This window comes from Rhinoderma darwinii, chromosome 8 (genome assembly GCF_050947455.1).
Source record: "Rhinoderma darwinii isolate aRhiDar2 chromosome 8, aRhiDar2.hap1, whole genome shotgun sequence".
Lineage (NCBI taxonomy): Eukaryota > Metazoa > Chordata > Amphibia > Anura > Rhinodermatidae > Rhinoderma > Rhinoderma darwinii.
This window is the reverse complement of record NC_134694.1, coordinates 23,985,936-24,012,467: the sequence shown is the minus strand read 5'-3', so window position 1 is coordinate 24,012,467 and position 26,532 is coordinate 23,985,936. Positions and strand designations below refer to the sequence as shown.

The 26,532-nt window shown below is 41.0% G+C and overlaps 1 protein-coding gene across 2 annotated transcripts in view; it reads left to right on the top strand.

The window, feature by feature from the left end:
- NEK6 (NIMA related kinase 6) overlaps positions 1 to 26,532 on the top strand; it is a 184,523-nt gene that overhangs the window by 126,974 nt on the left and 31,017 nt on the right. For both annotated transcript variants that reach the window (XM_075834220.1, XM_075834221.1), the window contains exon 8: positions 19,895 to 20,002. In XM_075834220.1, coding sequence (XP_075690335.1) covers positions 19,895 to 20,002 — 108 coding nt within the window. The remainder of the gene's footprint in view (positions 1 to 19,894; positions 20,003 to 26,532) is intronic.

Genomic DNA, 26,532 nt, shown 5'->3' with positions numbered 1-26,532 from the left:
TATCTTGCGCTGTTCTCCCGTCTTTGCATGGGGTTCCTCGGGGTGCTCTGGTTTCCGACCACACTTCAAAAATATACTAATTTGCCTCCTGTGAAAAAAGGCCGTAGTGTACATGTGCCGACCTAGGAAAATTAGTGATCCCCATTGGGGGTTAGGGACTGATATTAATGTTGATAATCTTTGTCCAGTGCTGCATAATTTTTTTTAAGCTGGATAAGCAACAGGTAATAAATAAGGTTCTGTTCACATCATGTTTCAGTCTTTTATTGGAGATATAAGTCAGGAAAATTTCCCAACATATACATCCGATGGGAGCCTCTGACCTATGTCACTGTATAGGCAAACGGTGCATACATCACCCATAGTCCCTCAAAAAATATACTGCGTGGCATACTTTATTTGCAGGATGCCTCAGTATAAGGGAGTGCAGCAAACTACGCTTTCCTATACAATTAAAAAAATAAAAAGGTATGCCGATGCATACCGGCCTGGCAGCTGCTGAAAGGACAGTTTTGGCATCCATCTGTAAATAGGGCCAAATGGATATGTTTGGCATATGTGGCGTAAATTTTCACAGTTACACGGATCGTACAGTAGATGAGAAACCTAATGTAAACCGAGACCCCACATAAGAAAAAAAAAATCAATCATTAAACCATCTCATACCAAAAATCTATAGACTCTCTTTGGATTTTAAGGCTGTAAAAACAAAGAAAAAGAAGTTGAAATGAAGTAGTTTCCAAACAAACGGGACCCAAAATCTGCTTCTTGGTGAGGCGGCCTCAGTCCAGGCTTTGAGGGGTAAAATAATGTATCGCATAACTCTTCTCTAGCACTGATCCGGTTAAGAGAAATCTTTCTCCAGATTTCTGTCTCTTACATCTCGTCCCGTTACCTCTGTGAACGTTTTATTTCATCCAGCCTTTGAAGCCCTGCTCTGATTGGACCCGATGAAACTGTCAGAGGGTGATATGTTTTGATTCTTTTATGAAAGTGTTGTCACATCACAGCTGTGAAATGTTGAATACAAAGGCTTCGATCAGAGTTTTGGATTTGTGTTGTGTTTAGGGCATTGGGACACATGGCTTCATAGTCGTACGTGTTCTCTGTGAAAGTTATCTGAACACGTTTGTAGTGCACCGAAGTATAAGAAAAGCCTAATATTTTATTAAACGTTTCATCTCTGCTCTGTATTGCTAGTACATAGCAGACAGTCTTCCTGATCACTTTGATTCCTACCTGTTAATGGTTACCTCACTGTGTACTCATTACTATAACTAGTTTGTTCATCATTTTATCTATAGACAGCCATGTTAAAGAACGTTTCCCTTTTAAAATTAAAAAAAAATGTTTCTTAAAGGCTGTATCCATCACATGGCTAGGACAGATTTTTATCCGCTATAAGGCCTCCAGAACACATCCGTTGCCAAATATACGGTCGTAAATCACGGATCCGCGAAACACGGACCGCACTCGGATGGCTTCCGTGTGCGGGTCCGTTGTTTTAACGGACCAAATGAATAGAAAGGCCGAGACTGATCCGCAAAAAACAGACCGGAGTAGGACCTGTTCTATTTTTCACGGAACGGACGTACAGAACCGTTAAAATAACGGAAGTGTGCATGGCCCCATAGAAATGAATGGTTCAGTGTGCTATCTGTAAAAAAAACAGAGAGCACACTGAAGCATTTCACTGAAGTGTGCCTGAGACCTATGTAAACAACGAAGATTTCTATTAACCCCTTAATGACCAGCCTATTTTAAACCTAATATGACCAAGCCATTTTTTATGTTTTTCCATAGTCTCATTCCAAGAGCTATAACCTTTTTATTTTTGCGTCGACATAGCTGTATAAGGTCTTGTTTTTTGCGGGACAAGTTGTATTTTTTAATACCACCATTTTGGGGGACATATTTATTGATTAACTTTTTTTGGGGGGGGGAATAGAAAAAACCCTTAAATTTTGCCACTCTTTTTCGCATCTTAAATCTACGCCGTTTACCGTGTGATATAAATAACACAATAACTTTATTCAGCGGGTTGTTACGATTGCAACGATACCAAATTTGTATAGTTTTTGTATGTTTTACTACTTTTACACAGTAAAAACGCATTTTTTTCAAAATTATTTGTATTTGTGTCTCCATATTTGAAGAGCCGTAAAGTTTTAATTTTTTCGCCGATGCGGTTGTATGAGGGCTTTTTGCGGGAAGACTTGTAGTTTTTATTGGTACCATTTTGGAGTAGATGCGACTTTTTGATCACTTTTTAATCACATTTTTTTTAAGTCAGTATTCACAGAAAACAGCAATTTTTCCATAGTTTTTTATTACATTTTTTACGGCGTTCACCGTGCGGGTTAAATAATGTAATAGGTTTATAGTCGGGTCGTTACGGACGCGGCGATACCAAATATGTGTAACTTTTTTACTTTATTTTGTTTTTTTAATAGTAAAGCATTTTGTAAGGGGAAAAGCTGGGTTTTTTATTTTTTTTCAAATTTTTTTTTTACTTTTTTACTAGTCCCATTAGGGGACTTTAATATGCGATTCTCCGATCGCTATTATAATACACTGCAATACTTTTGTATTGCAGTGTATTACTGCCTGTCCGTTTAAAACGGACAGGCATCTGCTAGGTCATGCCTCCGGCATGATCTAGCAGGCATTCGCTCCAGGCAGACCTGGGGGCCTTTATTAGGCCCCCGGCTGCCATTGGAGACACAGACACTCGGCGATCGTATCGCCGGTTGTCGGTGGGAGAGAGAGGGAGCTCCCTCCCGCTCTCCAAAACCACTCAGATGCTGTGCACGCTATTGTGCACCGCATCTGAGGGGTTAAACGGGTGAGATCGATACTTATAGAGAGCAGGGAGATTTGACGCTTCCTGCTCTGTTTACTTTATCCTGATGCAGTGCCGTAAAAAGGCATATGCATCAGAATAAAGCCCGTTAGTTGCCGCCGTTAAAAGGCGTATTGGCGGTCACTAACGGGTTAATGACCTGACCAATTTTAGTTGTTTTCATTTTTATATATATAACTTTTATTTTATTTTTTCCTCGACAGCCTTTTAAAGGCTTGTTTTTTGCAGGAAAAGTTGTAGTCTCTCATGACATAATTTAAATACTGTATAATGTACTCGGAAACAGAAAAAAAAATTTGCATGGTGAAATGGGCAAAAAACAGCGATTGCGCCATTTTTGGGGGGTTTTTTTTTTTTTTTTTTTTTGAAATATCCTTTTTATTATCAGTTTTCACATTTTCTTACAAACATTTCACGTAAAAGTTACATCATGAGTGCGCAGCACTCTACTGTCATGGAATTAACTTTGAATTAAATTCAACATAACACATAAACATATGAACATGGCATAATTGTCTATCTTCAGATGGACCGAAAGCATGACTTCCCCCAACCCCGACACGACCTAGGTCATCAATAAATTTCTACTCATCCTTTTTCCCCCAGCTGATTCAGAGTTGCAACCCCCCTAAAGTGCCTGCCAAGAGCTGTGTACAATACCACTTTGTGTACTGGAAGGGCCTAACAATTTCCGCTATTTCGGCTGCTGTACATTGCGATTCTATGAATGTTTGCCACTTATCAAATAGCTTCTTGGTTCCCGTTTCCTTCCGCCTTTCCACCTCCACCCTCTCAAGAACCAATAACTGTTTCAGCCGCGACACAATCATTTCTAATCCCGGCATGTCTGCCTCTAGCCATTTACTCAGGAGGCATCTCAAGGCTACCAGTAGAATCGTGTGCACCAGCACGAGAGGTGATCTCAATCCTCGAGCACCCTCTTCCTCCGGCGGCCACGCCTGATGGAATAGTAGCGCTTGCGGCGTCATTGGGAGATTCGTTTTCCAATGGTCCTCAATATATTTCTGTACCATCCCCCAAAATCGTTTCGTATGTACACACCCCCACACTCCATGCCACAAATTCGTCAGTGGTGTATTGCACTTGGGACAACTTGTAATGCGGTCAGGGAAAGATTGTGAAGGCAGAATATTAAAGCCATATATAGCTGCATGCATCAACTTAAAATAGGTTTCCCTCCAGCTCTCATTTATCACACTCTTCCGTACCGTCTCCCAACCCCCCAGTATGATTTCTCCTATACCTGGATCCTGAGTCCACCGTTCCCAGCTTTTAAAACTAATCCTTGATTGCGGCCGAACAAAACCATCTCTCAATGCTCCATACAGCCCCGAAATAGTCGCCCGCCCAGTTGTTGGACCCATTACCTCATCCAGAGTGTGCGAGGTAGCTTCCTTACTCAAATCCCTGAGCCTGGAGGTGCAAAATGCTCGTACCTGAAGTACTTGCAAAAAATTGACCCTCCCTGCTATGTATCTGAGTTTAGTGGTGATTTCCTCCCCAGTTAACCACCTCTTTTCCTCTGTGTGCATAAGATCCCCTGCATTGCCCATGCCTACCCTCCCCCATGAGGCAATTCCGTCCCCCTTGTCTATTCCCGGTAAAAACTCTGGATGTCCGCTTAACGGCATATATTTCGAGACCAGGTGAGGTAGCCCAAACTGTTTACGTACCACTTTCCAAGCTAGAACTGTATCTCTCAATACAATGGAGGTTTTGAGCCGGCACGGAAGAGAAGCAACTCTACAATGTAACAAAGCTTTTAGGTTCCAGGGTGAGGCATACTCCCCTTCCAGATCTAAGTTGGAATAATTGCTTGTCTCATGAAGCCAATCTATTACATGGCGAAAAAGACAGACCACGTTATAACCCCTGACATTCGGAAAGTTCACACCCCCTTCTTGTTTACCCATCATGAGCTTGGTAAGTGCTATGCGCGGCCTTTTTCCTGCCCATATAAATTTAGTGAATGAAGCCGTCAGTTTCGAGACATCCACATGCTTCAATAATAGAGGAAGTGTTTGAAAGGGGTACAGCAATCTGGGGAAACTAACCATCTTAATCAGATGGCATCTTCCCAGGAGGGACAACGGCAATTGGCCCCATCTAGTGAGTTCCGCTTGTATTTTTTTAATTAACGGGGGATAATTTAGGCCATACAGAGTGTCTGGTACCCTCCCTATTTTGATACCCAGATAAGTAATGCAGTGCTCAACCGGTGATATCCCGCAACCCAAGGATTGCCAAAAGGTCTTAAGCAATGGCCTGCCCAACTCCAGCAGTTCGCTCTTAGCTATGTTGACTTTATATCCCGAGCATTGCCCAAATTCCTGTAAAAATTGAAAAACCTTCCCTAAATGCTCTTGAGGATTCGACATAAAAAGTATGACATCATCAGCGAACAGGGCTAATTTCACTGCACAGGACCCTACTTGAATGCCTCTATGTAGCCCATTAAATATATTTATTTTATCTCACCACCTTCACTGTATTTATTTTAACATATTTGTCACTTTTATTAACGAGTAATTAATAATTTGTTTCATTGTTATTTGTGTGGCACTAGACACCATCACAGATGATGCAAATGTGATCCCATAATATCTTTGCACTTTGCTCTCATCATATTTTTCACTTTCATTTTTCTTTGCATCATAATAATATATATTTATTTTTTAATTTTAATTTTAATTTATTTTTATTTTTATTTTTTCTTTTCCCCTTTTTCAATTTTTTTAATTTTTCATTTTTATTTTAGTTTTTTATTATTTTTTTATTTTCTCATCTTTTATTTTCCATTTTTCATTTCATTTCATTATTTCTTTTTTTATTTTTCATTATTTATGATTCATTATTCAATATAATTCTTTATTACCCACACCACCCCAATTACACCTATATTCTCCAAACAAGATCAACACTATTTATTCATTTATTTATTTGTATTGCACTTTTCTTCTTCATTATTCTACATGTATTCACTTGCTATACATAGCACTATCTTTAGTTATTCATTTTTTGACTCGTTTGCTCTATATCCAATGAGCACCAACACTCATTTTTTATTTCCCCCCCCCCCCTCTTTTTTTCAGTCACGTAGTTATCATTTTTTACACATGTTTTACCTATTACAAAGCCTTAGTCACACTGGCAGTGTTGCGTTATTCACCTACACTGTGTCTTAGTTTTATACACCTTAACAAATGTTGATTTACACATCACATTATATATACATCTCTATTGCACCTATTCGCAGCATTTTTATTATGAACTTTTTGTTCTTAACTATATATCTATTGTCCTTGTTTTAATTTATACTCACGATTTTTTGTTGCTATTCCACATCTTCTATCTGGCGTTATTTTGCATACAAATTTCGCCTTTTGTTTACATTCTCCCATTCATAATGTCGTTTTTCCTGTGTCGTTCTCTCATTGGTGGTTGTGGTACGGCCCCCGTCTCTGTCATCTACGGCAGGCCTTCGCTTGATCCACGTGACCGAGCCTTGTTGACTCGGTCGCGTGCTTCCGGCCTGGACCTTCCGTCGCTGACACTGACGTGTGTGCCCTATCCCGGCCACGATAAGACAGCGACCTATAATCACACAGGAAACATAATACAACTGGCACGTATATGCCACAGCTGATTCTTACACAGCTCATTGGCCCTAGTCCGAATAAAAGACCTCTGACCTCTACCCTACACCACCCCCAGACGAAGGCATTAGCGCCGAAACGCGCGTTGGGGTGGACTTTGGCTGCACTTACCTCGTCCAACTACCATGGGTATGTGAGACTTTATTTGACTTTGCATATAATATTCCATTTACTTTTCCATTTACTGTGTCCTGCATGTTTTCGTTCCTATGTACCTCATATGTCATGTAGCACTTGTGCTGCTTTATCCGTTGTCTTGCTATTTTTAATCATTTGATCCATTTCTATGCAGTCTATCATATTGTATATTTATACATGTATTTCATTGAACTACTTTTTGCATAGACTGCCATTTAACGGACACATATACACATTCATTACCCTCTTTCAAGACGCACATGCACTTTTTGTACCAGTCTCTTGCATAGTCACATGGTATTGATTACATGCATCAGCCAAAGATCCCTGTTTTTACTGTGGTTTTTTGGATTCTTTTTATAGTGTGTTATTATTGTCAATAAAGTATTCTTTTTGTATAAACATTTTACTTCTCAGTTCTTCAGCGTCAACTCTTCTTTTTTGGTTTTCTTTTGAATGCCTCTGAACATATCCGATTCCTCCAGGTATCTAGCCATAGGTTCCAATGCCAGATTGAATAACAGGGGTGATAGGGGGCAACCCTGTCGTGTTCCTTTATGTAATTGGAAGGGATCTGATAGGAACCCTGAGGAGTGAACACGTGCTTGCGGGCTATTGTAGACTCCCTTCAGGAAGACCCGGAAGTCTCCCTGAATGTTCATTTTGTCTAGCACCATCCCCAGCCATTCCCATTGTATGTTATCAAAGGCTTTCTCTGCGTCTAGCGCTAAAAGTGCCGGCCTGGTACCTGGCTGAGGATCATGCCTGACTGTTTCTAGCACCGTCAACACCTTGCGTAGATTTGTCACTGCTGCCCTGCCCTTTACAAAGCCTACTTGGGACTTTCCCACCAGTATGGGTAGATACATAGCCAGCCGATTGGCCAGAATTTTTGTGAGCAATTTCTGATCTTGGTCTATCAGCGAAATGGGACGATACGCCCCCGGGTCAAGAGGATTCTTCCCCTTTTTGGGTAGCACCTTTATATGCGCTACTTTAGCCTCTGCTGGTAAAGCCCTCGTGCCTAGTAAAATATTATAGTATGCCACCAAGGTAGGGCTGATCTCCTCTCTGAGATTTAAAAAACTCCCCTGTGAATCCATCCGGACCCGGGGCCTTTTCGTTAGATAAGGTCTTAATGGCGCGCCAGACTTCCTCTAATGTAATCTCTGCACTCAAGTGACCATTTTGCTCCTGGGTGAGCCCTGGCAGCTTCACCTTCTGGGGGGTTTTGTTTTTACGGCGTTCATTGTACAGTAAAAACTACATGTTCACTTGATTCTACTGGTTGATATGATTATTGCAATACCAAAAATATGTTGTTTTTTTTTTATGTTTTACCATTAAAAAAAATAATTTGTTTTGTGTTGCCACATTCTGAGAGCCATAACTATTAACTTTTTGTTAATTTAACAGTGTGATGGCTTATTTTTTGCGGGATGAGCTGTAGTTTTATTGGTACCATTTTTGGGCTACATGCGACTTTTTGATCACTTTTTATTCAAATTTGTTTGGGAGCTAAGGTGGCCAATAAACAGCAATTTGTTTTTGTTTTTTTTACGGCATTCACCAAGCGGGTAAAATAACATTAGATTGTAATAGTTCTAACTTTTACAGATGCAGCGATGCCAGTTATGTTAACTCTTATTTTTTTTAAACATTACTTTAGGAAAAAAAGGGAAAATGTGTTTTTTTTAAACTTTTAATATATATAGAGATAGATATTGAGATAGATAGATATATATTAGTCCTTCTCAATGAATTTGAATATCATCAAAAGTAAATTTATTACAGTAATTCAATTAAAAAAGTGAAACATATATGCCTCATGGTGTCACACTCTAATCAGCTAATCAACACAAAACACCTGCAAAGGTTTCCTAAGGCTTTACAAGAAGGGTATGTTCCTCAGTGTCCAAAGTCCTGTTTTAAGATGAAAGTAAATTTTGCATTTCATTTGGAAATCAAGGTCCCAGAGTCTGGAGGAAGAGTGGAGAGGCATCAATCCAAGTGTCTTGCGGTCCAGTGTGAAGTTTCCACAGTCAGTGATGGTTTGGGGAGCCATGTCATCTGCTGGTGTTGGTCCACTGTGTTATAGCAGGTCCAGAGTCAGCGCAGCGTCTACCAGGACATTTTAGAGCACTTTGTGCTTCCCTCTGCTGACAAGCTTTATGGAGATGCTGATTTCATTTTCCAGCAGGACTTGGCACCTGCCCACACTGCCAAAAATACCAATACCTGGTGTAATAACAGTATCACTGTGCTTGATTGGCCAGCAAACTCGCCTGAGCTAAACCCCATAGAGAATCTATGGGGTATTGTCAAGCGGAAGATGAGACCCCAGACCCAACAATGCAGATGAGCTTAAGGCCGCTATAAAAGCAACCTGGGCTTCCATAACACCTCAGCAGTTCCACAGGCTGATCGCCTCCATGCCACGCCACATTGATGCAATAATTCATGCAAAAGGAGCCCCGACTAAGTATTGAGGGCATATACTGGACATACTTTTCAGTAGGCCAACATTTCGGTATTAAAAGTAATTTTTTAAATTGGGCTTATATAATATTCAAATTTTCTGAGATACTAAATTTTGCGTTTTCTTTAACTGTTATCATACTCCTCAACATTAAAAGAAGAAAATGCTGGAAATAGATCACTCTGTGTGTAATTAATCTTTATATTATGAGTTTCACTTTTTTAATTGAATTACTGAAATAGATTAACTTTTTTCTTCTTTTTTTTTTTTTTAGAAGTCAACCTAGGGGACTTTAAACAGTGGTCATCGGATCACTTACATGATATACTGCAATACTAATGTATTGCAGTATATCGTAATTCTTGGGGTATGTTCACACGGCAAACTAAAAACGTTGGTAAAAGACAGAGCTGTTTTTAAGGGAAAACGGCCTCTGATTTTCAGACATTTTTTATGCATCAAGCGTTTTTTCCTGCATTTATTACATCCATTTTTGGATCATTTTTTCTATTGAGACTGAAAAACTGCTTCTTTGGCTTCTTTTTACGAGGCGCTTTTTTTGCTTCTTTTGCTTCTTTGGCTTCTTTTTACGAGGCGTTTTTACAAACTGCTGCGTAAAAAAACGCCCCATGGGAATGAAATGCCGTTTTTCCCATTGAAATCAAAGGGCAGATGTTTGGAGGCGTTCAGCCCCTGTACCTTTACATGTACAGCCCGAAAAATTCCAGAAAATAAGCCTTGTGAATATACCCTTCGAGTCTTCCATGCAGGGCTTCATAGGACTACAAAGATGGCAGACCTGAGGGCCTTCATTGTGATTGACCGTGGACTTTTAATAGGTTAAACAGGCGTAATCAAAGTTATTCCGCCCGTTGCAGTGGGGTGTCGGCTCGATTACACAGCCGTCACCAGCTAAGTATGGAGCAAGGTCTTCCCGTGAGACTCCTCCATACTGGTACATTGCATGTAATTAAGGTGTTAAATGTCAACAAACAGATATTGAAAACCGTGAGGAATTAATACAGAAAATGTAGTAGGAAAAAAAAGAAAATCCCATATATTAGAGCTCTTATCTCATCAACAATATAAACATAGTTGGGGCACGTTGCATTTCTTCCAGGTGTTTTTATTGTCAACCCAACCTTGGATGTACAGAAACAGGATGTATAGTTGTCGTTAAAATGATTGTGTGGCTGACAGACTCATCTATTGCCACCTTTTAAAAGGGTTGTCTCCTAAAGATATCCCCTCTTAGTTGATGCAGCGGCTTCAGTTGTGACTGCCGCGGGTGTGGCTACAGAAACCCTTGGTGATCAGCTGTTCTCGTTGGCGGCCATACATTTATAGGATTGGGAGGGAAAATGTAGCCCTTTAAATAATTCAAATAAAAAAATTGAATGTAAACAAAGGCAAAGTTTGTCCACACGCTACGTTTGCAGAATGGACACCTCCGCCGGTGCACGGCAGTGTGAGTTGCTGGTTCTAACAAGTCTATGGAAGAGTCCCGCACTCGAGTTTGAATGAAGTCTTACGGCTTTATTGTAGACAAACAATAAAACCCTTTACTAGTCACTTATGCGTTTCAAAGTTCATAGCATGTTAAAAACCGATAGCAGTTTTGTTAAATGTCGGGCCAAATAAACATTAGAAATTAAGTTATCCAGTTTTTAAAACTTGTGCAACTGCAGTAAGATTAGTCACTAATGTACTGTCTGTAGCTGGGATGTCTCTAAGGCGGAGTTCATACTACAGTTACATGACCATACTCCTGGTGTTTATCTCCTGCTGAAGAACAAAACTTTGCACATTATATGCCTCTTATCTCTACTGCTCCATGCTCCGCCCCCCCCTTCCTCCCGGTCTCTGGAGGGATTGTGCTTCACATGATGGGCAGCAGATAGTGCAAAGTCTAGCAGCAGAACTGCAGAGCTATGTTTTAGTAACGGATAGTAATTACAATACTGCATTACAACTTGTAATAGAGGGGCATGCAGGTAACTGTAAATAGAGGCAATGTCTGTGAGAGTAGAGCGGAATCATGGGAACTCTCGTCATCCACATGATAATCCTTGTCTTGCCAGCATCAAAACAACAGTACTGCACAGAGCTGGGTAACATTATGAAAATTAAAAATAATTACTTCTGAGATATTGTGCCATCTCCGACACAGTCAGACATATATAGCTGCTTTTCTATATTTTTTATACTCTCGCATAATCCCTTTTAAGACAGTCAAGGAAAATAGTTCATACTGTTTTAAACCACAAGATCTATTCTAATGTAACATATATATGTGTGTGTATGTATATGTATATGTATATATATATATATATATATATATATATATATATATATATATATATATAACATTGATACAAATAAATGTCCTTTTAGCCCCTCGATGACCAGGCCTGTTTGGGCCTGAATGACCAGCTAAAGTTTTAGTTTTTGCCTCTCTGCATTTCAGCAGCCATTACTTTTTTTTCATTGATGTGATTTTTTTTTGTACTGTTTACGTTTCACACTAAATAACCTGTTAAATCACTGTGATTACGGTTTTGTGGTTACCTAATTAGTGTAATTTTTTTCTTTTTTATGGAACGCATTCGCAATAAAATATTTTTTTATTAATCGGGTTTATTTTATTTTTTGTTAAATGTTTTTACATTACGATATTACTATTTTACATCTTTTTTTTTTTTTTTTTAACTTATAATGTATTCGTATCCTCCTCTATGCTAGTACATTATATATGAATATTTTATATATTCACTATGACACAGGCTGTTAGGGCAACACTTAGTGTGCCCTAACAGTAGGCTTACTGAACAGACATACCTGGGGTCCTTTCTACGTCCCTAGGGCTGACTTCAGAGGGGTTCCCCAGCCTCTGTTTCCCGGTGACCCGATCAGATAGAAGAGGGAGTCCCTTATGATAATGCCACGGACCATGGCCATCAAAAGATTAAACGGCCAGTTGGAGCATGGTCTAGCACAAAGAGAACAGGAAGCACATTGTAAGAGCTATGTTTCAGAAAGATAATATCCTGCTTCATCCTAACTGCTACATCGTTCCTGCAACAAACAAAGCCTATATCCGATATCGATATACACAATCTGAGCTGACTACATCCTGCAGCGGCCAAGATTTACGCTGGGGCCTAGTCAACCTGAACTGGGGCCTCCATTTCTGGACATAGAGCCATTGAGGATTTGGCAGCTTGACTCCATCGGAACGATTCAGCTATTTCACGGGACCCAGCACTGTATCTATTGTCTACAGCTCCTTAACTGAGAAACTCCAAACAGGCCTAGTTGTTCACTTCCTGAGGTCCCCTTAGTGTGGCGTACCGCTCTCCAACCTAATAGGCCTCAGGACTGCGGCCTCATTTGTCCCACGTCCGGTACACGGCTCCATTATCTGCACTTGTCGAGTGCAGTGCATCCTATGGCTTCTCCCTAACAACCTTAGTTAATCCTTGCCGGACCAGCTATTATTTCTGCGTGTGCTGCCTTATTTCCATCACTGTACATTGCATGCTGCTCCTTTTTAGTAAATCTTGTTAGCAAATGCAGGTCCTCCGGGTAAAAAGCTAGCATTATGGTATTAGGCACGCTCATTGTAGATACATCATCTGGTTCCGCAGTCCCAGATATCATCAATTCAGTCTCACGCTCTCCAGCTGCACCCACCATAACGGCACACTCTACACCTGACTAAACTGCTCTCTTAGGTCAATTTCAAGCTACCTTGCATATTGAACTCTCAAAAATGACCGCCAAACTCCCTCAAGTTTTAACCAAAAAAAGTATAGAGCTGGGTACCCGTACCTCATTCCTAAAAGACCGAATCAATAGTGCGGCGTTAGCTCTTGACTCCAATGAAAAGGAAATGGAACTATTGCAAGATGAAATTCATGCACTTAATAACAAACTAGAGGACTTTGCTTGTAGAAGCAACCTCTGCATTAGAGGTCTCTCTGAATATATTGTGGACCTGCAATCCACAGCCCTTTTCCAAGAGCTCCTGCCCGGATCTCCATAGAATGACGAGCTGTATGGTATTCATCGAGCCCTAACAATGTACAAAAATAACAGTCCACCCCAGGACATTGTCATCAGGTTTTACTTCTACCAAACTAAAGAGCAGCTCCTAGCGGCGGTCTGCAATGCCTCAGCCCAAAACTTTCAGGGTCACAACTACCAATTGTTTCATGTTCTTGCTTCATCCACCGTTGCCAAGCGCAGGGCCATGAAGCTGGACCTGGAAGTCCTCCACTCCAATGATATTAATTAACTCTGGGGTTTTCCCTTCAAGCTAGTCTTCACCTATTTGAATGTGGTGCACACAGTCCTCTGCCCTGAAGGCCACCAACGTTGCTTTGCCAAACTACGACTGACTGTCAAGACCTCCCTGGCTTTCTCTCCTCGCTTCTCACCTTTGCACACAAGCGGAGCCAAGTTATCACACAAGGCACCCTCGGAACAAGACCTCACCTTGCCTTCAGTCACCTGATTGGACTGTTGTCCCTTTTGTCTTTTATTCCTATGATGGCAATAAATATCTATGAGTACCCATCCCCGCAGCTCGCTATTTTGTTTGTACTGCCGTATATCCTGGCAGACCAGACCGATACAGCCCTGAAATCTTGTTGTACTCTCTCATGGGCCTATGTGCTAACTAATCGCCTTAGTTTTCCACGTTTATTTACTGTTAATACTTTTTATCCTGCCATGACTGATTAGAATGCTTCACATCCTATTTTGCCTCTGCTATTTAGGTATCATCCGTTCATAAGGCCGGGTTTGTTATATCGGGTTGTGCCCCTGGAAAATATATTTTTATACACTACCTAGAAGCCTTCCACACATTCCTTTGGAGAGGTCATTAAAACAGTACTAACGGGTCTGCCTCACCTGCCTTCCTGGGTGATTTTGGTTATACCTACTGAATTCTCTGGTTTTACCACTCACTATTCTAGCTGCAAGGATTACAATCGTTGACTGTGGCAGGACACTGGTTTACTCGACAATACTTGGTTCTTGACATATGTAATTTGCTGTCAATTTATTGTTACCTTGTTCTTGATGCTATATTGCCATGGAAGCCTATCTGGCTCCTACCTCCTTTCCACCTAGTCTGCTTTTAAACAATTTTGTGTTTTACTTATTGACTTATAGTTACCTTTTTTTTCGCTCCTAATATTCCACTAACAATCAAATCTCATAATGTATGTGGGTTAAACTCCCCGCACAAAATGCCTTTCGGTATTTTAAAATTCTCCATGCAGATCTAGTATCTCTCCAAGAGACTAATTTTTCCACTACCTCTGCCCCTCGATTCCTAGCCTCACCCTACCCAAATTTTTATACAGCCAGTGCCCCTGACAAGACCAGGGGTGTTGCTGTTTTAAAAAAAATCTACCCCACTTGTTTTCAAAGCATCAGTTGACGACCTTAAAGGTTGCTTCCTTTTAGTGACGAGCACTGTTTCTGACGAATTTGTTACTATTATTTCATACTATGCCCCAAACGTGAGAAAGCCAGCCTTCCTATTACGTGTAGTTAAAATTGTAGCTGAACATGCCCAAGGTACTACATTTTTATGTGGAGACTCTAACTGCGTACTTGAGTCGAGCGTAGACCGATCCTCTAGCCACATACTGGGAGGGCTTTTTCATAATTTTTCATTGTCTTCAGCTGTTTGCTCCCAGATCTCTCAACATCATTGGTTAAATGCTTGGAGAGAATGTCCCCCCACATCACGGGGTTACACTTACTCCTCACCACATCATCTGTTAAACACCAGAATTGATTATATTTTGGTTCAAGCCACGTTTTTACCAAACATCCTTGGTGTCTATCCTTCCGCTTGGTCTGGCTATTGTCCAGTAGTGCTTACATGCTCTTCCTTACATCCACGCCACAGAACCTTGGTTTGATCCCCAAACCAAATACAGACCACCGCTGCTGGTCTAATTATCTCCCCATTTCTTTAATCAATATTGATCTTGAACTCCTGGCAAAATATTAGGGTGCCTAAGCCAGTGTTAAGACGAAACACTAATATTTAAGGATCAAGTCGTTTTTGTCCCATCCGCCAAGCCTGACAATTTGCGACGGATATCCCATCTGCTATACCACTGCAAACATTGCAAGTTGGAGGCTATGTTTCTTTCACTTGACATAAAAAAAAGCATTTGGCTCGGTCTCTTGGACCTATCTGTCTGCAGTGCTGTGCATTTCCTCACGTAGATGTATGCCCTCTATAGTGCTCTGATGGCCCAAGTACGTTATAATGGTTTTACATCTGACTCATTTTCCATTTATAGAGAAAAAAGACAAGGATGCCCCCTTTTCCCACTACTTTTTGTGTTAGCCCTGAAGCCCCTGGCCATAAGCCTTCGCCTTAACTTTGCATGTTCACGAATGACATTCTAGTCATGCTCACTTCACCCCACATCTGCTTACCAAACTTAATTAAAACTCTGTCCACCTTTGGGTTAATCTTTGGCTTAGTAGTTAATCATTCCCAGACCATGATTGTCTCTCTTCCGGAGTCATTGGTTAACTATATACAACTTCACTTCCCCTTTCATTGGTCTTTACCTCAGAGCTGTAATCCAGTTAGTCTAAACATCATATTACCTGGCTAGTCCAAATTCACGCTTTGAAAATGGTCTTTCTTTCTAAACTCCTTTATTTTATTTAACGAATAACCAATCCCAGTCCCTGCTCATTACCTTCGTATGGGCCAACATGCGATCAACACGCTTGTCTGGCGGGGTGGTGTTCCCTGGGTCAACAGGGCCATTCTATATCGTCATGAAAGGAGGACTGGGAGTCCCAAACCTTGCTAACTAATATCAAGCGGCTTAATTGGCACACGTGATCCACCACTTTAGCTCTACCTGGAAGCCCCTGGATTGTCACCTGCTTTCCATAGATACAGTGCTATGGCTACCCCCAACGCAACGTAAACATTGTTAACCCCATCTTGTCTCACTCCCTGAAGATTTGGGACTATTGCAACTTGTATATTCTGCAATGCTCATTTTGACCTTTCTGCCCTGACTCCTCTTTGTGATCATGCACTGTTTCCACCGGACAAGGAGGCTCTTCATGCGTTTTGTGCTTGGACCTTCTTTGGTCTTACAAGGTTTCATCATTTACTCTCCACTGGTGAGTTAAAACCTTTTTCTGTCCTACGGGAGAGGTTTAATCTCCCACCTGGAAAAATATTCAGTTATCTAAAACAGTTCTTATCCACCCTACTCAAATCAGTCTAGCCGCCTTTCTCTCTCTCTGAACAAAGGTGCTGCCAAAACCCTCACTCACTCCCCTGGGACTATTTTATTGCTATGTACTCATCCAATGTATGCAACCTATAGACGACACCTTACTTATGTCACCTGTTGAGAATCAGATTTTGGTACTTTACTGATTCATGATGACTGAGCTGAAATTCGGTCTTCTACCTCCCGGGGTCTACTAAATACCCTGATGCTTGAAACTAATTATAAGGTTCCCACACGATGATGTTTTTAAGAATTGCAAAGACGGCTTCCAACTACCCTCCTACTTGCTTTAGAGGATGCCTGGCCTCAGGTGATATGCTCCATATTTGGTGCCACTTTCCTTCAGTTTGTAGTCTGTGGATTAAGGTATACTCCTTTAGTTTTCTTGTTGAAAGTCTCTGGAAAACTCTACCTAACAAACGTATCCAGCGTATCCACAGGCACGCTCAAACACTTTATATTCTTGGCTACCAAACAAAAAACATGTCTGAAATGCTCTTGAGGTCAAGAGACTCCTTTCATGGTACATGTTTAATGAGAAATTTACATGCCTGTTGAACAACAAGATGAATGGGTTTGAGCAGGTCTGGGCCCCTTGGGCGGAATATAGCAGTCACACTCCCTTCGCACACCTCACATCCGTCTTTCAGATAGGGATTTAAAGAGGCTCTGTCACCAGATTATAAGTGCCCTATCTCCTATATAATCTGATCGGCGCTGTAATGTCGATAACAGCAGTGTTTTTTATTTTGAAAAACGATCATTTTTGAGCAAGTTATGAGCAATTTTAGATTTATGCTAATTCGTTTCTTAATGACCAACTGGGCGTGTTTTTACTTTTTACCAACTGGGCGTTGTACAGAGGAGTGTGTGACGCTGACCAATCAGTGTCATACACTTCTCATTGTTCCAGCCCAGCTTCTTTCACTGCACACACAGTGCAGCAATGGGCTGGAACAATGAGAAGTGTATGACGCTGATTAGTCAGCGTCATACACTCCTCTGTACAACGCCCAGTTGGTAAAAAGTAAAAACACGCCCAGTTGGTCATTAAGAAACTAATTAGCATAAATTGAAAATTGCTCATAACTTGCTAAAAAATGATAGTTTTTCAAAATAAAAACCACTGTTATCTACATTACAGCGCCGATCAGATTATGTAGGAGATCGGGCACTTATAATCTTGTGACAGAGCCTCTTTAACAGAGGTGCCTCCTTTATCCATTTTAGTGGATCTCCCTTCGACCCTCTATTGGAACCCCTCCCATTTCCCTCTTGTGTGTCCTACCCTCTACTTTTTCTTCGTTTTTGTTGGGGTTTTTTGGGACACTCTCTGCCGAGCTTTGGTTCTCCCTCAGCAGGTTAACACCAATTTGACTAATTTCACAGGTTCTTACTACTACTTGGATTAACCTTCAAATTTAAAATTCTAATTCCAAGCCTGGCTTATTTTTCGTCAAAGTTTGTACTCCATGACTGCCCTTGTTCTGGATTTGTACTGTTGAGTCTTTTTGCTCTTGAAGGACTTCCTATATTTGTTCTAGTATCAATTTGTCTGTAATCCTTTCTTTCAAAATAACAATGAAAATTTACAGACGTTCCTCTGTTCCCGGCCATAGGGCAGGAGGCTCTAAGATCAGGAGCTTTTAGAAACCGCTCGTTCTTGGAGAAGGAGTACTCACTATAGCGCTCATCAGCCTCTGCTGCAGCAGCGTGAAAAGACGTCGCTGTGCACTAAGCTATTGCACCGCCCACCTTTAAGACACTATGCAGTTGTTCAGGTGTTAAATGTAACTGCAAATTTTAACTTCACAAATCTCTACCAAACAGTGTCAATAGGGTGGCAATCAATGGGCCTCAATTATAGGCCTGACTTGATATATCATTATTACTCTGCAAGTTTATTTTTCGTGGGATATTTATTTGTATCAATGCCATAGGTTACTGTTTCCCTTGGATAAACTATTTCTTATGTGTGGTCGTGGTGAAGGGGATGGTATTTAACAGGTATGTTCTCTGGCTTAACCTGCTAGGATTAAGAGCTTCAGTTTGAAATGTGTAAGTGACTGGTAAAGGATTTTATCATTAGTCTACAATAAAGCTGCAAGGTTTTCATTCAGATTCGAGGGTCGGACTCTTCTATACAAACCAAATAAAGTGACTCAAACACATGGACAAGACTGTTGAAGAGGGAACCCCCTCTATGACTTCCTAATAGGGCATATGGACAGGGGTTGCTTTAGTTAGGCTTCGTTCACATCTGCGTTGGGGTCCCGTTCTGACGTTCCGTCGAGATTTCCGTCAGAACGGGACCCTGAACAGACACAAATGGAAACCAGAGTTTTCCGTTTCCATCACCATTCATTTCAATCGGAAAGACAAACAGAAACCATGGGCACCGGATACGTCACCATTGAAATCAATGGTGATGGAGACGGAAACCTCTGGTTTCCATTTTTCTGTTCAGGGTCCCGTTCTGACGGAAAGCTCTGATGGAACATCAGAACGGGACCCCAATGCAGATGTGAGCGAAGCCTAAGACAACCTCTGTGTCAGGGAGAGTTGCGTAATAATCTATAAGGCTGTTGTTTCAGCCCATGTGGACGTTTTCACCCAGCTTTCTCAGACCTTAGGGTCTCCTGCATAGCCTGCCAATTTCTTTCTTTTAGAAATATAACAACCCCTGTTATCGTCATAGTGATTTTCATTCTGCTTTCCTAGAAAAATATAGCTGAGAAATTACTATACAGAGTTTTGACAAAATTGACGGAAGTGAACACATAAGAGATGGGATTTTATTTTCCTCTCGAAAACAGATTTAATTGAAACCCACATCTTCTTATAATTGGTGTATATATTGACATGTACGTTATGTCATTACACCTACATTTACCGAATGTTTGAGGCTTCTCTTTCTGTTATTTTTGCACTTCTACATCTAGCAGTTTGTGTGGGCATTTTGTAAGAAATAAGAAAGCAAAGTTGGTGTGAAAGTTTTACTGAGAAATTAGGCATACTGAACATATGTTTCATGGGTCAAACAGAATGAAGTTTTAGATTTCCATTTTTATATTTAAAAATTTAAAGAAACGTTTAGTTATCTTGTCTGGAACAGAGCTTGTACAGTGCACGAGAGACTTATACATACATACATACATACATACATACATACATACATACATACATACATAGCCCCATAGGCTAACTGGTGGTATGGTAGTAATCTATTTATTTTCTAGAAATGCTTATTTAAGGGGAGGGGGAGCCTTGGCTGCGGGATTAACATGTATTTTTTTGTTGTTTGGTAGTGGTATTTCAAAGCTATATGTGGTCTAGGCCAATCAACAGACCCGTATACGTTGTAGAACAGTGGATGTAGTTTCATACATTACATACATATAAGAAACAATATGATTAATATATTATTCCTCCTCCACAGATATAAAGCCTGCTAATGTTTTTATTACGGCTACTGGAGTTGTGAAATTAGGAGACCTTGGTCTTGGTCGGTTCTTCAGCTCCAAAACCACCGCGGCACATTCCTTGGGTACAGTATCTTCTTCCGTTTTCAACATCTTTTAATGTATTGCAATACAAGAGTAATATTGTACACTTGTGTGGATGTATGATGGCAATTATTTAAATTGAGAATTTGCTTTGACCCCCCCCCCCCCCTCCTGTGACATGGTAAACCAATCAAGTATGGAAGTATTTTTATCCAGAAACAATGCCACTCTTGTCTATGGGATTTGTTAGGTATGTCACCTCAGCACTGTACACTGGAATAAGGATGAGCTGCAACACCAGACACCCCACAAATAATTTTTTTTCAGATTCTCAGTACATTATGTGGTACAATAAATGGTACCATGAAAAACTACAACTTGTACCGCACAAAACAAGCCCTCATACGGCTATGTCGACGAAGAAATAGAAAAGTTATGGCTTTTGGAAGGCGAAGATGAAAAAACAAAAAACTCAAATTGTCCTGGTCTTTAAGGGGTTAAAAACTTTATTTATCTGGCTTTTACCCGAAAAAAATTTTTTATTATAGGAAGGCAAAACCCCCATGAGGAAAAGCCAATTTTCCTTATCAGAGGGAAAAATTCCATCCCGACTCTAAAATGGCAATCAGAATAAATCCCTGGATTAACTATCCATCTACAATAATCTAGTAATCATAACCTGTAATATTATTATACACAAGAAAGGCATCAAGTCCTCTCTTTAACTCCTTCAGTGAATTCACCATAACAACTTCCTCTGGTAGAGATTTCCACTGCTCTTACAGTAAAGAATTCCCTACTATGTTTATGTAGAAACTTTCTTTCCTCTTTACATAGAAGATGCCCCCATGATATAGCTACAGTCCTGGGTATAAATAGATCATGAGAGAGATCTCTGTATTGACCTTTGATATATTTATACATAGTTATTAGGTCACACCTGACCTAAATAACCTTAATTTTGATAGTCTGTCTGGGTACTGTAGTTCACCCACTCAATTTATTACTTTAGTTGCCCGCCTTTGAACCTCTTTAAGCTCTATTATGTCTTACTTGTGCTCTGAAGCACGAAACTGTACATAATACCCATGTATAGAATGAACTATGTTCTTATCATGTCCATCTATATCCTTTTTTGATACACACATGATATTATTTGCCTTGGCAGCAGCTGCCTGACACTGGTTGCTACAGTTAAACTTTTTTAAAAAAAATCACATGTCATAGTGACATGTCAGAAATTCTGATCGGTGGGGGTCCCCCACCGATCAATAAGACAAGGCAGCAGGGCTGTGTAACCGATCCGATTATTGTAGAATCTTTAAATAACAGAAATAATGGTCTGTCTATCACTATACTTAATTCTTTTAGAACTCGTGGGGTGTATGCCATCTGCAGCGGGTGATAGGTCTATTTTAATCCTTTTTAAGGCGGCTCTTCTCTTCTTCCTGGGTTAGACTGGTGACATTTAATGGAGAATTTACTCTTATTCCTCTGCATTTCACCTGATATTTCATTCTTCTCTGTGAAAACAGTAGCTATTTTTATTTTTATTACAAATTAGCTTTTTCCTCATCAACTTCAACAATTTCTCTCTCATTAATTTTTTAAGGGCCAACACTTTGTTTAAAACTTTTTATTATTTATGTAATTAAAAAACATTTTAGGGTTAGTTTTACTTTCTTTGGCAATGAGTCTCTCGGTCTCCAGCTTTGCTGCCTTTATCTGGTTTTTACATAATTTACTTTTTGCTCTCTAATTTTTTTAGCGCTACTTTTACTTCAGATTCTATTTATCATTTATATTTTTATTTATCCACATGAGGTTTCTCCTGTTCCTAACCTTTTTTTCCCCATAAGGTATTTACCTCTCACGATAAAAAATTAAGATGCATTTAAAAATTTCCCATTTAGTTTATGTACTCCTATTGCTGAGGACATTGTCCCAAGGTTAAGGGCATCTCTAAGCGGATCAAACGTTCTACTTCCTGAAGTCCAGTGTTTTAGTGGCTCCTCGACTAAACATCCTGTTGAAAGACAAGTGGAAGTTAATTATTTTATCGTCCCTATTTCCTAGGTGCCCCCCAACCTCCACTTTTGCTATTCTGTCATTTATATTGGTTAATATTACATCCAAAAGGGCGCTCCCTCTAGTTTGATCGCTGGTTCGATACACTGCAGTAAGGAGCAGAAAGTTGCAGACCCAAAAGCCTTTATTAGGCCCCAGGCTGCCATGGCAATCCTCTGCAACCCGTGGTCGCAAGAAGGGCCAAGGGCATGATGGAGGGAGCCCCTTCCACTTTCTAATGGCTTAGTTGCCACAGTCATTATTGACCAGGGCATCTAAGTGGTTAAACTATCGTGATTGGAGTTATATCTGATTACCAGCCATTACAGTCAAGTGTCGGGTGTAAGTGCCTCAGCATGTGAGCCCGGTCCATACTTCCCCCTTCCCGGCTATGATGTATAGTTACGTCCAATGTTGGGGAGTGGTTAATATATTCAGCCAGTGAAACCTTTTATTTAAATGTTGTTCATACCTTGGAAAACAAGCAGTGAGTTCCTATGTATATGTTTCAGTTAACAGCAGCCTTGAAATATCGAACATTTAGTTTATTAGAATATAAAACATTTCACCATTGTTAACAACTTTTGACAGTATAAACCTTCCCACCGCCATCACTGCCTTCCTAATGTTCAGTAACTTTGAAAGTCAAGGTTTTCTTTAAAAGGGCTGTCCCAACTTCACAACCCATGTTTATTTGCCCTATATACACAAGCATGTATTACATAGTAGCCCATTCATTTGAATTATGTTGCTGTCCCTGGATGATCACCAGATGTTACAGCAAAAACTGATTGGAAGGATTGTTCACTTGAGAAAATCCTGGTGTTTAGCTCTTTAAGCAAGTTCTTAAGGCACATTGACATATTTTACTTTGATTTTTACTCAATGTGTAAGCAAACCAGCACAAAGATACAGCAGCATATTACTATCATACATTTGGGAGGGGACAGACTGCAGGATTAGACTACACCAGGGGTCTCAAGCACGCAGGCCGCATGCGGCCCCTGGGGCTGTCATCTGCGGCCCGCGGGACACAGAGCCGCTAGTATCGGCTCTGCACTGAGACTCTGGAATTCCCTGACATCGCTGTCCACATATGAACAGCGATGTCTGGGGCTTCCCCAGAGCAGGAGTCCTGAGCAGAGTGCTGGTGTCTGCTCTGCTCCAGGACTCTGTGGAATTCCCTGACATCGCTGCCCATATATGGACAGTGTGTCAGGGTCTTGCCCAGAGCGGAGCAGAGCGCTGGTGTCGGCTCTGCTCCTGGACTCTGTGGAATTCCCTGACATCGCTGCCCATATATGGACAGTGTGTCAGGGTCTTCCCCAGAGCGGAGTCCCGGGCAGTGCGCTATTATCGGCTCTGCTCCGGGACTCTGGGGAAGCCTCTGACATCGCTGTCCATACATCGACAATGATGTCAGGGGCTTCCCCAGAGCTGGAGTCCCAGTGATGTCAGGAACACAGCTGGAGTCCCAGGAAGAACCTACTAGCGCTCTGCCTGGGACTCCAGCTCTGGGGCAGCCTCTACAGAGGGCACTGGGGCAGCCTCTACAGAGGGCACTGTGGCAGCCTCTACAGAGGGCACTGTGGCAGCCTCTACAGAGGGCACTGTGGCAGCCTCTACAGAGGGCACTGTGGCAGCCTCTACAGAGGGCACTGTGGCAGCCTCTACAGAGGGCACTGTGGCAGCCTCTACAGAGGGCACTGTGGCAGCCTCTACAGAGGGCACTGTGGCAGCCTCTACAGAGGGCACTGTGGCAGCCTCTACAGAGGGCACTGTGGCAGCCTCTACAGAGGGCACTGTGGCAGCCTCTACAGAGGGCACTGTGGCAGCCTCTACAGAGGGCACTGTGGCGTTATCTACAAGTGGGTGTGTGACAGCCTCTGAAGAGGACACTGGCATTATCTACAGAGGGCACTGTGTTGCATTATCTACAGAGGGCACTGTGGCCTTATCTACAGAGGGCACTGTGGCCTTATCTACAGAGGGCACTGTGGCCTTATCTACAGAGGGCACTGTGGCCTTATCTACAGAGGGCACTGTGGCCTTATCTAGGGGTGTGTTGCATTATCCAGAGGGCACTGCGGCAGCATCCACAGAGGGCACTGCGGCACTATCTAAAAAGGGGCTGCCCAATCTTGACATGTGTGCTAACTGAGCCGCCGGACTGCATTTAGCGACACAAACTGAAAAGCTGGATTGTTGAAATAAGCACGTGGAGAAATATCTCAAATTTTAAACCTAGCGGTATTATTATAGTAATATAGTGTTATAGTAGTTCAAATAACTAATTGATTAACAATAATTTTGTATTGTATCAAATTTGAAAGTAATGCGGCCCGTCAACTTCCCATTTTTTCTATATGCGGCCCACTTACCCGGCCGAGTTTGAGACCCTTGGACTACACTGTATTTGTTTGTAGTCTGTTACCATGGGGACACATAGGTTTGCATAGCAGCTCTGGGCACAAAATAATATATGTTTGTCTATTTACAAAGTTGCTTCATTCATTGTTTTAGATACAATGGAGCAATTGGTCGCGAAGTTGGATCTTCCTTTTAAGCTTTTAAAATGGTATCCGAGCAGAAAACCTTTATTACAGGAGACCCTAGCCAATTTGCCCCACCCACATTACGATAGTGTGCGTTGGTATGGAACAACCGTCCAGCATGCCCACTGCCGCTCCATACAACTTTATGGGAGTTATGAAAACTGCAGAGTGCTCCCAACAGTCTGAGCCCTACAGATACAGCACTAGATATTGAATACTTTCTGCTGAAATCTCCTCTGTCACTTTAAACAAAAACCAGGGCTGTTTTTATAGAAAATGGGACACTGGACAACAAGCAAAGTAGTTTTTTTACACATTTTTTTTCATATGTTTAGCACACATAATATGCTGTCTAGTGTCCAAATAATATGCAGTATCCAAATAATAGTCCTGTAAAGAATCCACTTAATACTGCCTTATATTTCCCACACAAATCAATAATTCAGTTCCCAAGTAATACCACTGTAAACCGCTAAATGATACTGGGTGATTTTAGTTTGCCCCTGGGGTTCCTATCCTCAGGAGTACGCTAGGAAACAAGGCATTCCCTGGGCAATTGCCTAGTTTGCCACCGCCTAAAATTGCCCCTGGCAAGAACCATTCCTGTTTTTCAAAATGACTTTCCCCTTGGCTTACATACCCAAGATCTTTTAGTTTTACTACGTTTTGAAAAAAATCCTTCTCCACCTTTTTTACTTGTGTATGAATATAGGAAAGGAGCAGAAGGGACCACTGATGGTCACCGGTTCTGGGTAACGAGAGTGCATTTAAGCACTGATTCATTTTATTTATTAGTTTTTTACTGCACACAAAACAACCAATAAATTCAGTCATTAACAAACTGATCAATAAATGGTGGTTACTTTATCCTATTACAAAGCAGTTATTAAAACCACTTTACATAATGTCTAAGTTGATCGCTTTTGAGTTTAATCTTAAAGTTGTAGTGTTGTCATGTAATAGTACATTTATTCTAACCGTGTCCTAGTATTTGAAATGTGCAGATCTAGATCTCTCACATACCACTTCACGCGGGGCATTGCTGTCCCGGTATGTATACATGTCTATCTGCACACTTGGATAAATATTTTTACAAAATAATAATAAAAAAAAAAGCAAAAAATCACATCAAGCCCTATTAAGATCATGTCAGGCGGAATGAGCCCAAAATATGATAGTGTCCACTTAATGATGAGATGTCCTGCGACAGCTGCACTTATTATATTAATGAGAAAGAACTGGGATTCCACAAGTCATAGTCCCTATATCCCAAGCACATCAGTCAGAGCAGTAATCCAGACAGATATGTAAGGGTAACTCCTTGATGACTGCGCAGCTATGCAAAGCTCTACAGTAATACATTCATACATTTATTTACATGCTTCATATTCTAGAGCCTTGTATAGATAGAAGACACTGTATGGTACATATAAGAATCAAGTATCACAGATGTAAACCATGTATGACCAGAATTAATAATGACAATGTAACGCATGCATTGGCATGTCCGTTATTTTATCAACAAGGGTCCATAATAATTCATAATCGTACAATAGATTTAGCTGCCGAACCATGTTAACCTCCCCTACTTCATGCAGGTAAGAAACCTGCCTTCTGCTGCCTGTTTTTGCTGCATGTAGTGATCACGGGGCAGTACATTTCCTGGCTCTCATGGTTAGGGGATTACTTGATACTGATCGTATTTGTAGGACAAATAGACATCTGACGTTCTGAAAGTAAGTAGCAAATACCTGTGCAGCCGCTCTAAGAAATAATACCTGCATCAATACTCCAATAAACACTTCCAGTACAAAATAAATAACGATTGTGATTGTGTATTCAGAATCTTTGTAGCTTAGGGAATGCAAGCTACGGTAATGCTATTGGCACACTAATATAATCACTTTGCTGGATCGGCTTTTAAACAGATCTCGACAAATCCTAATGGA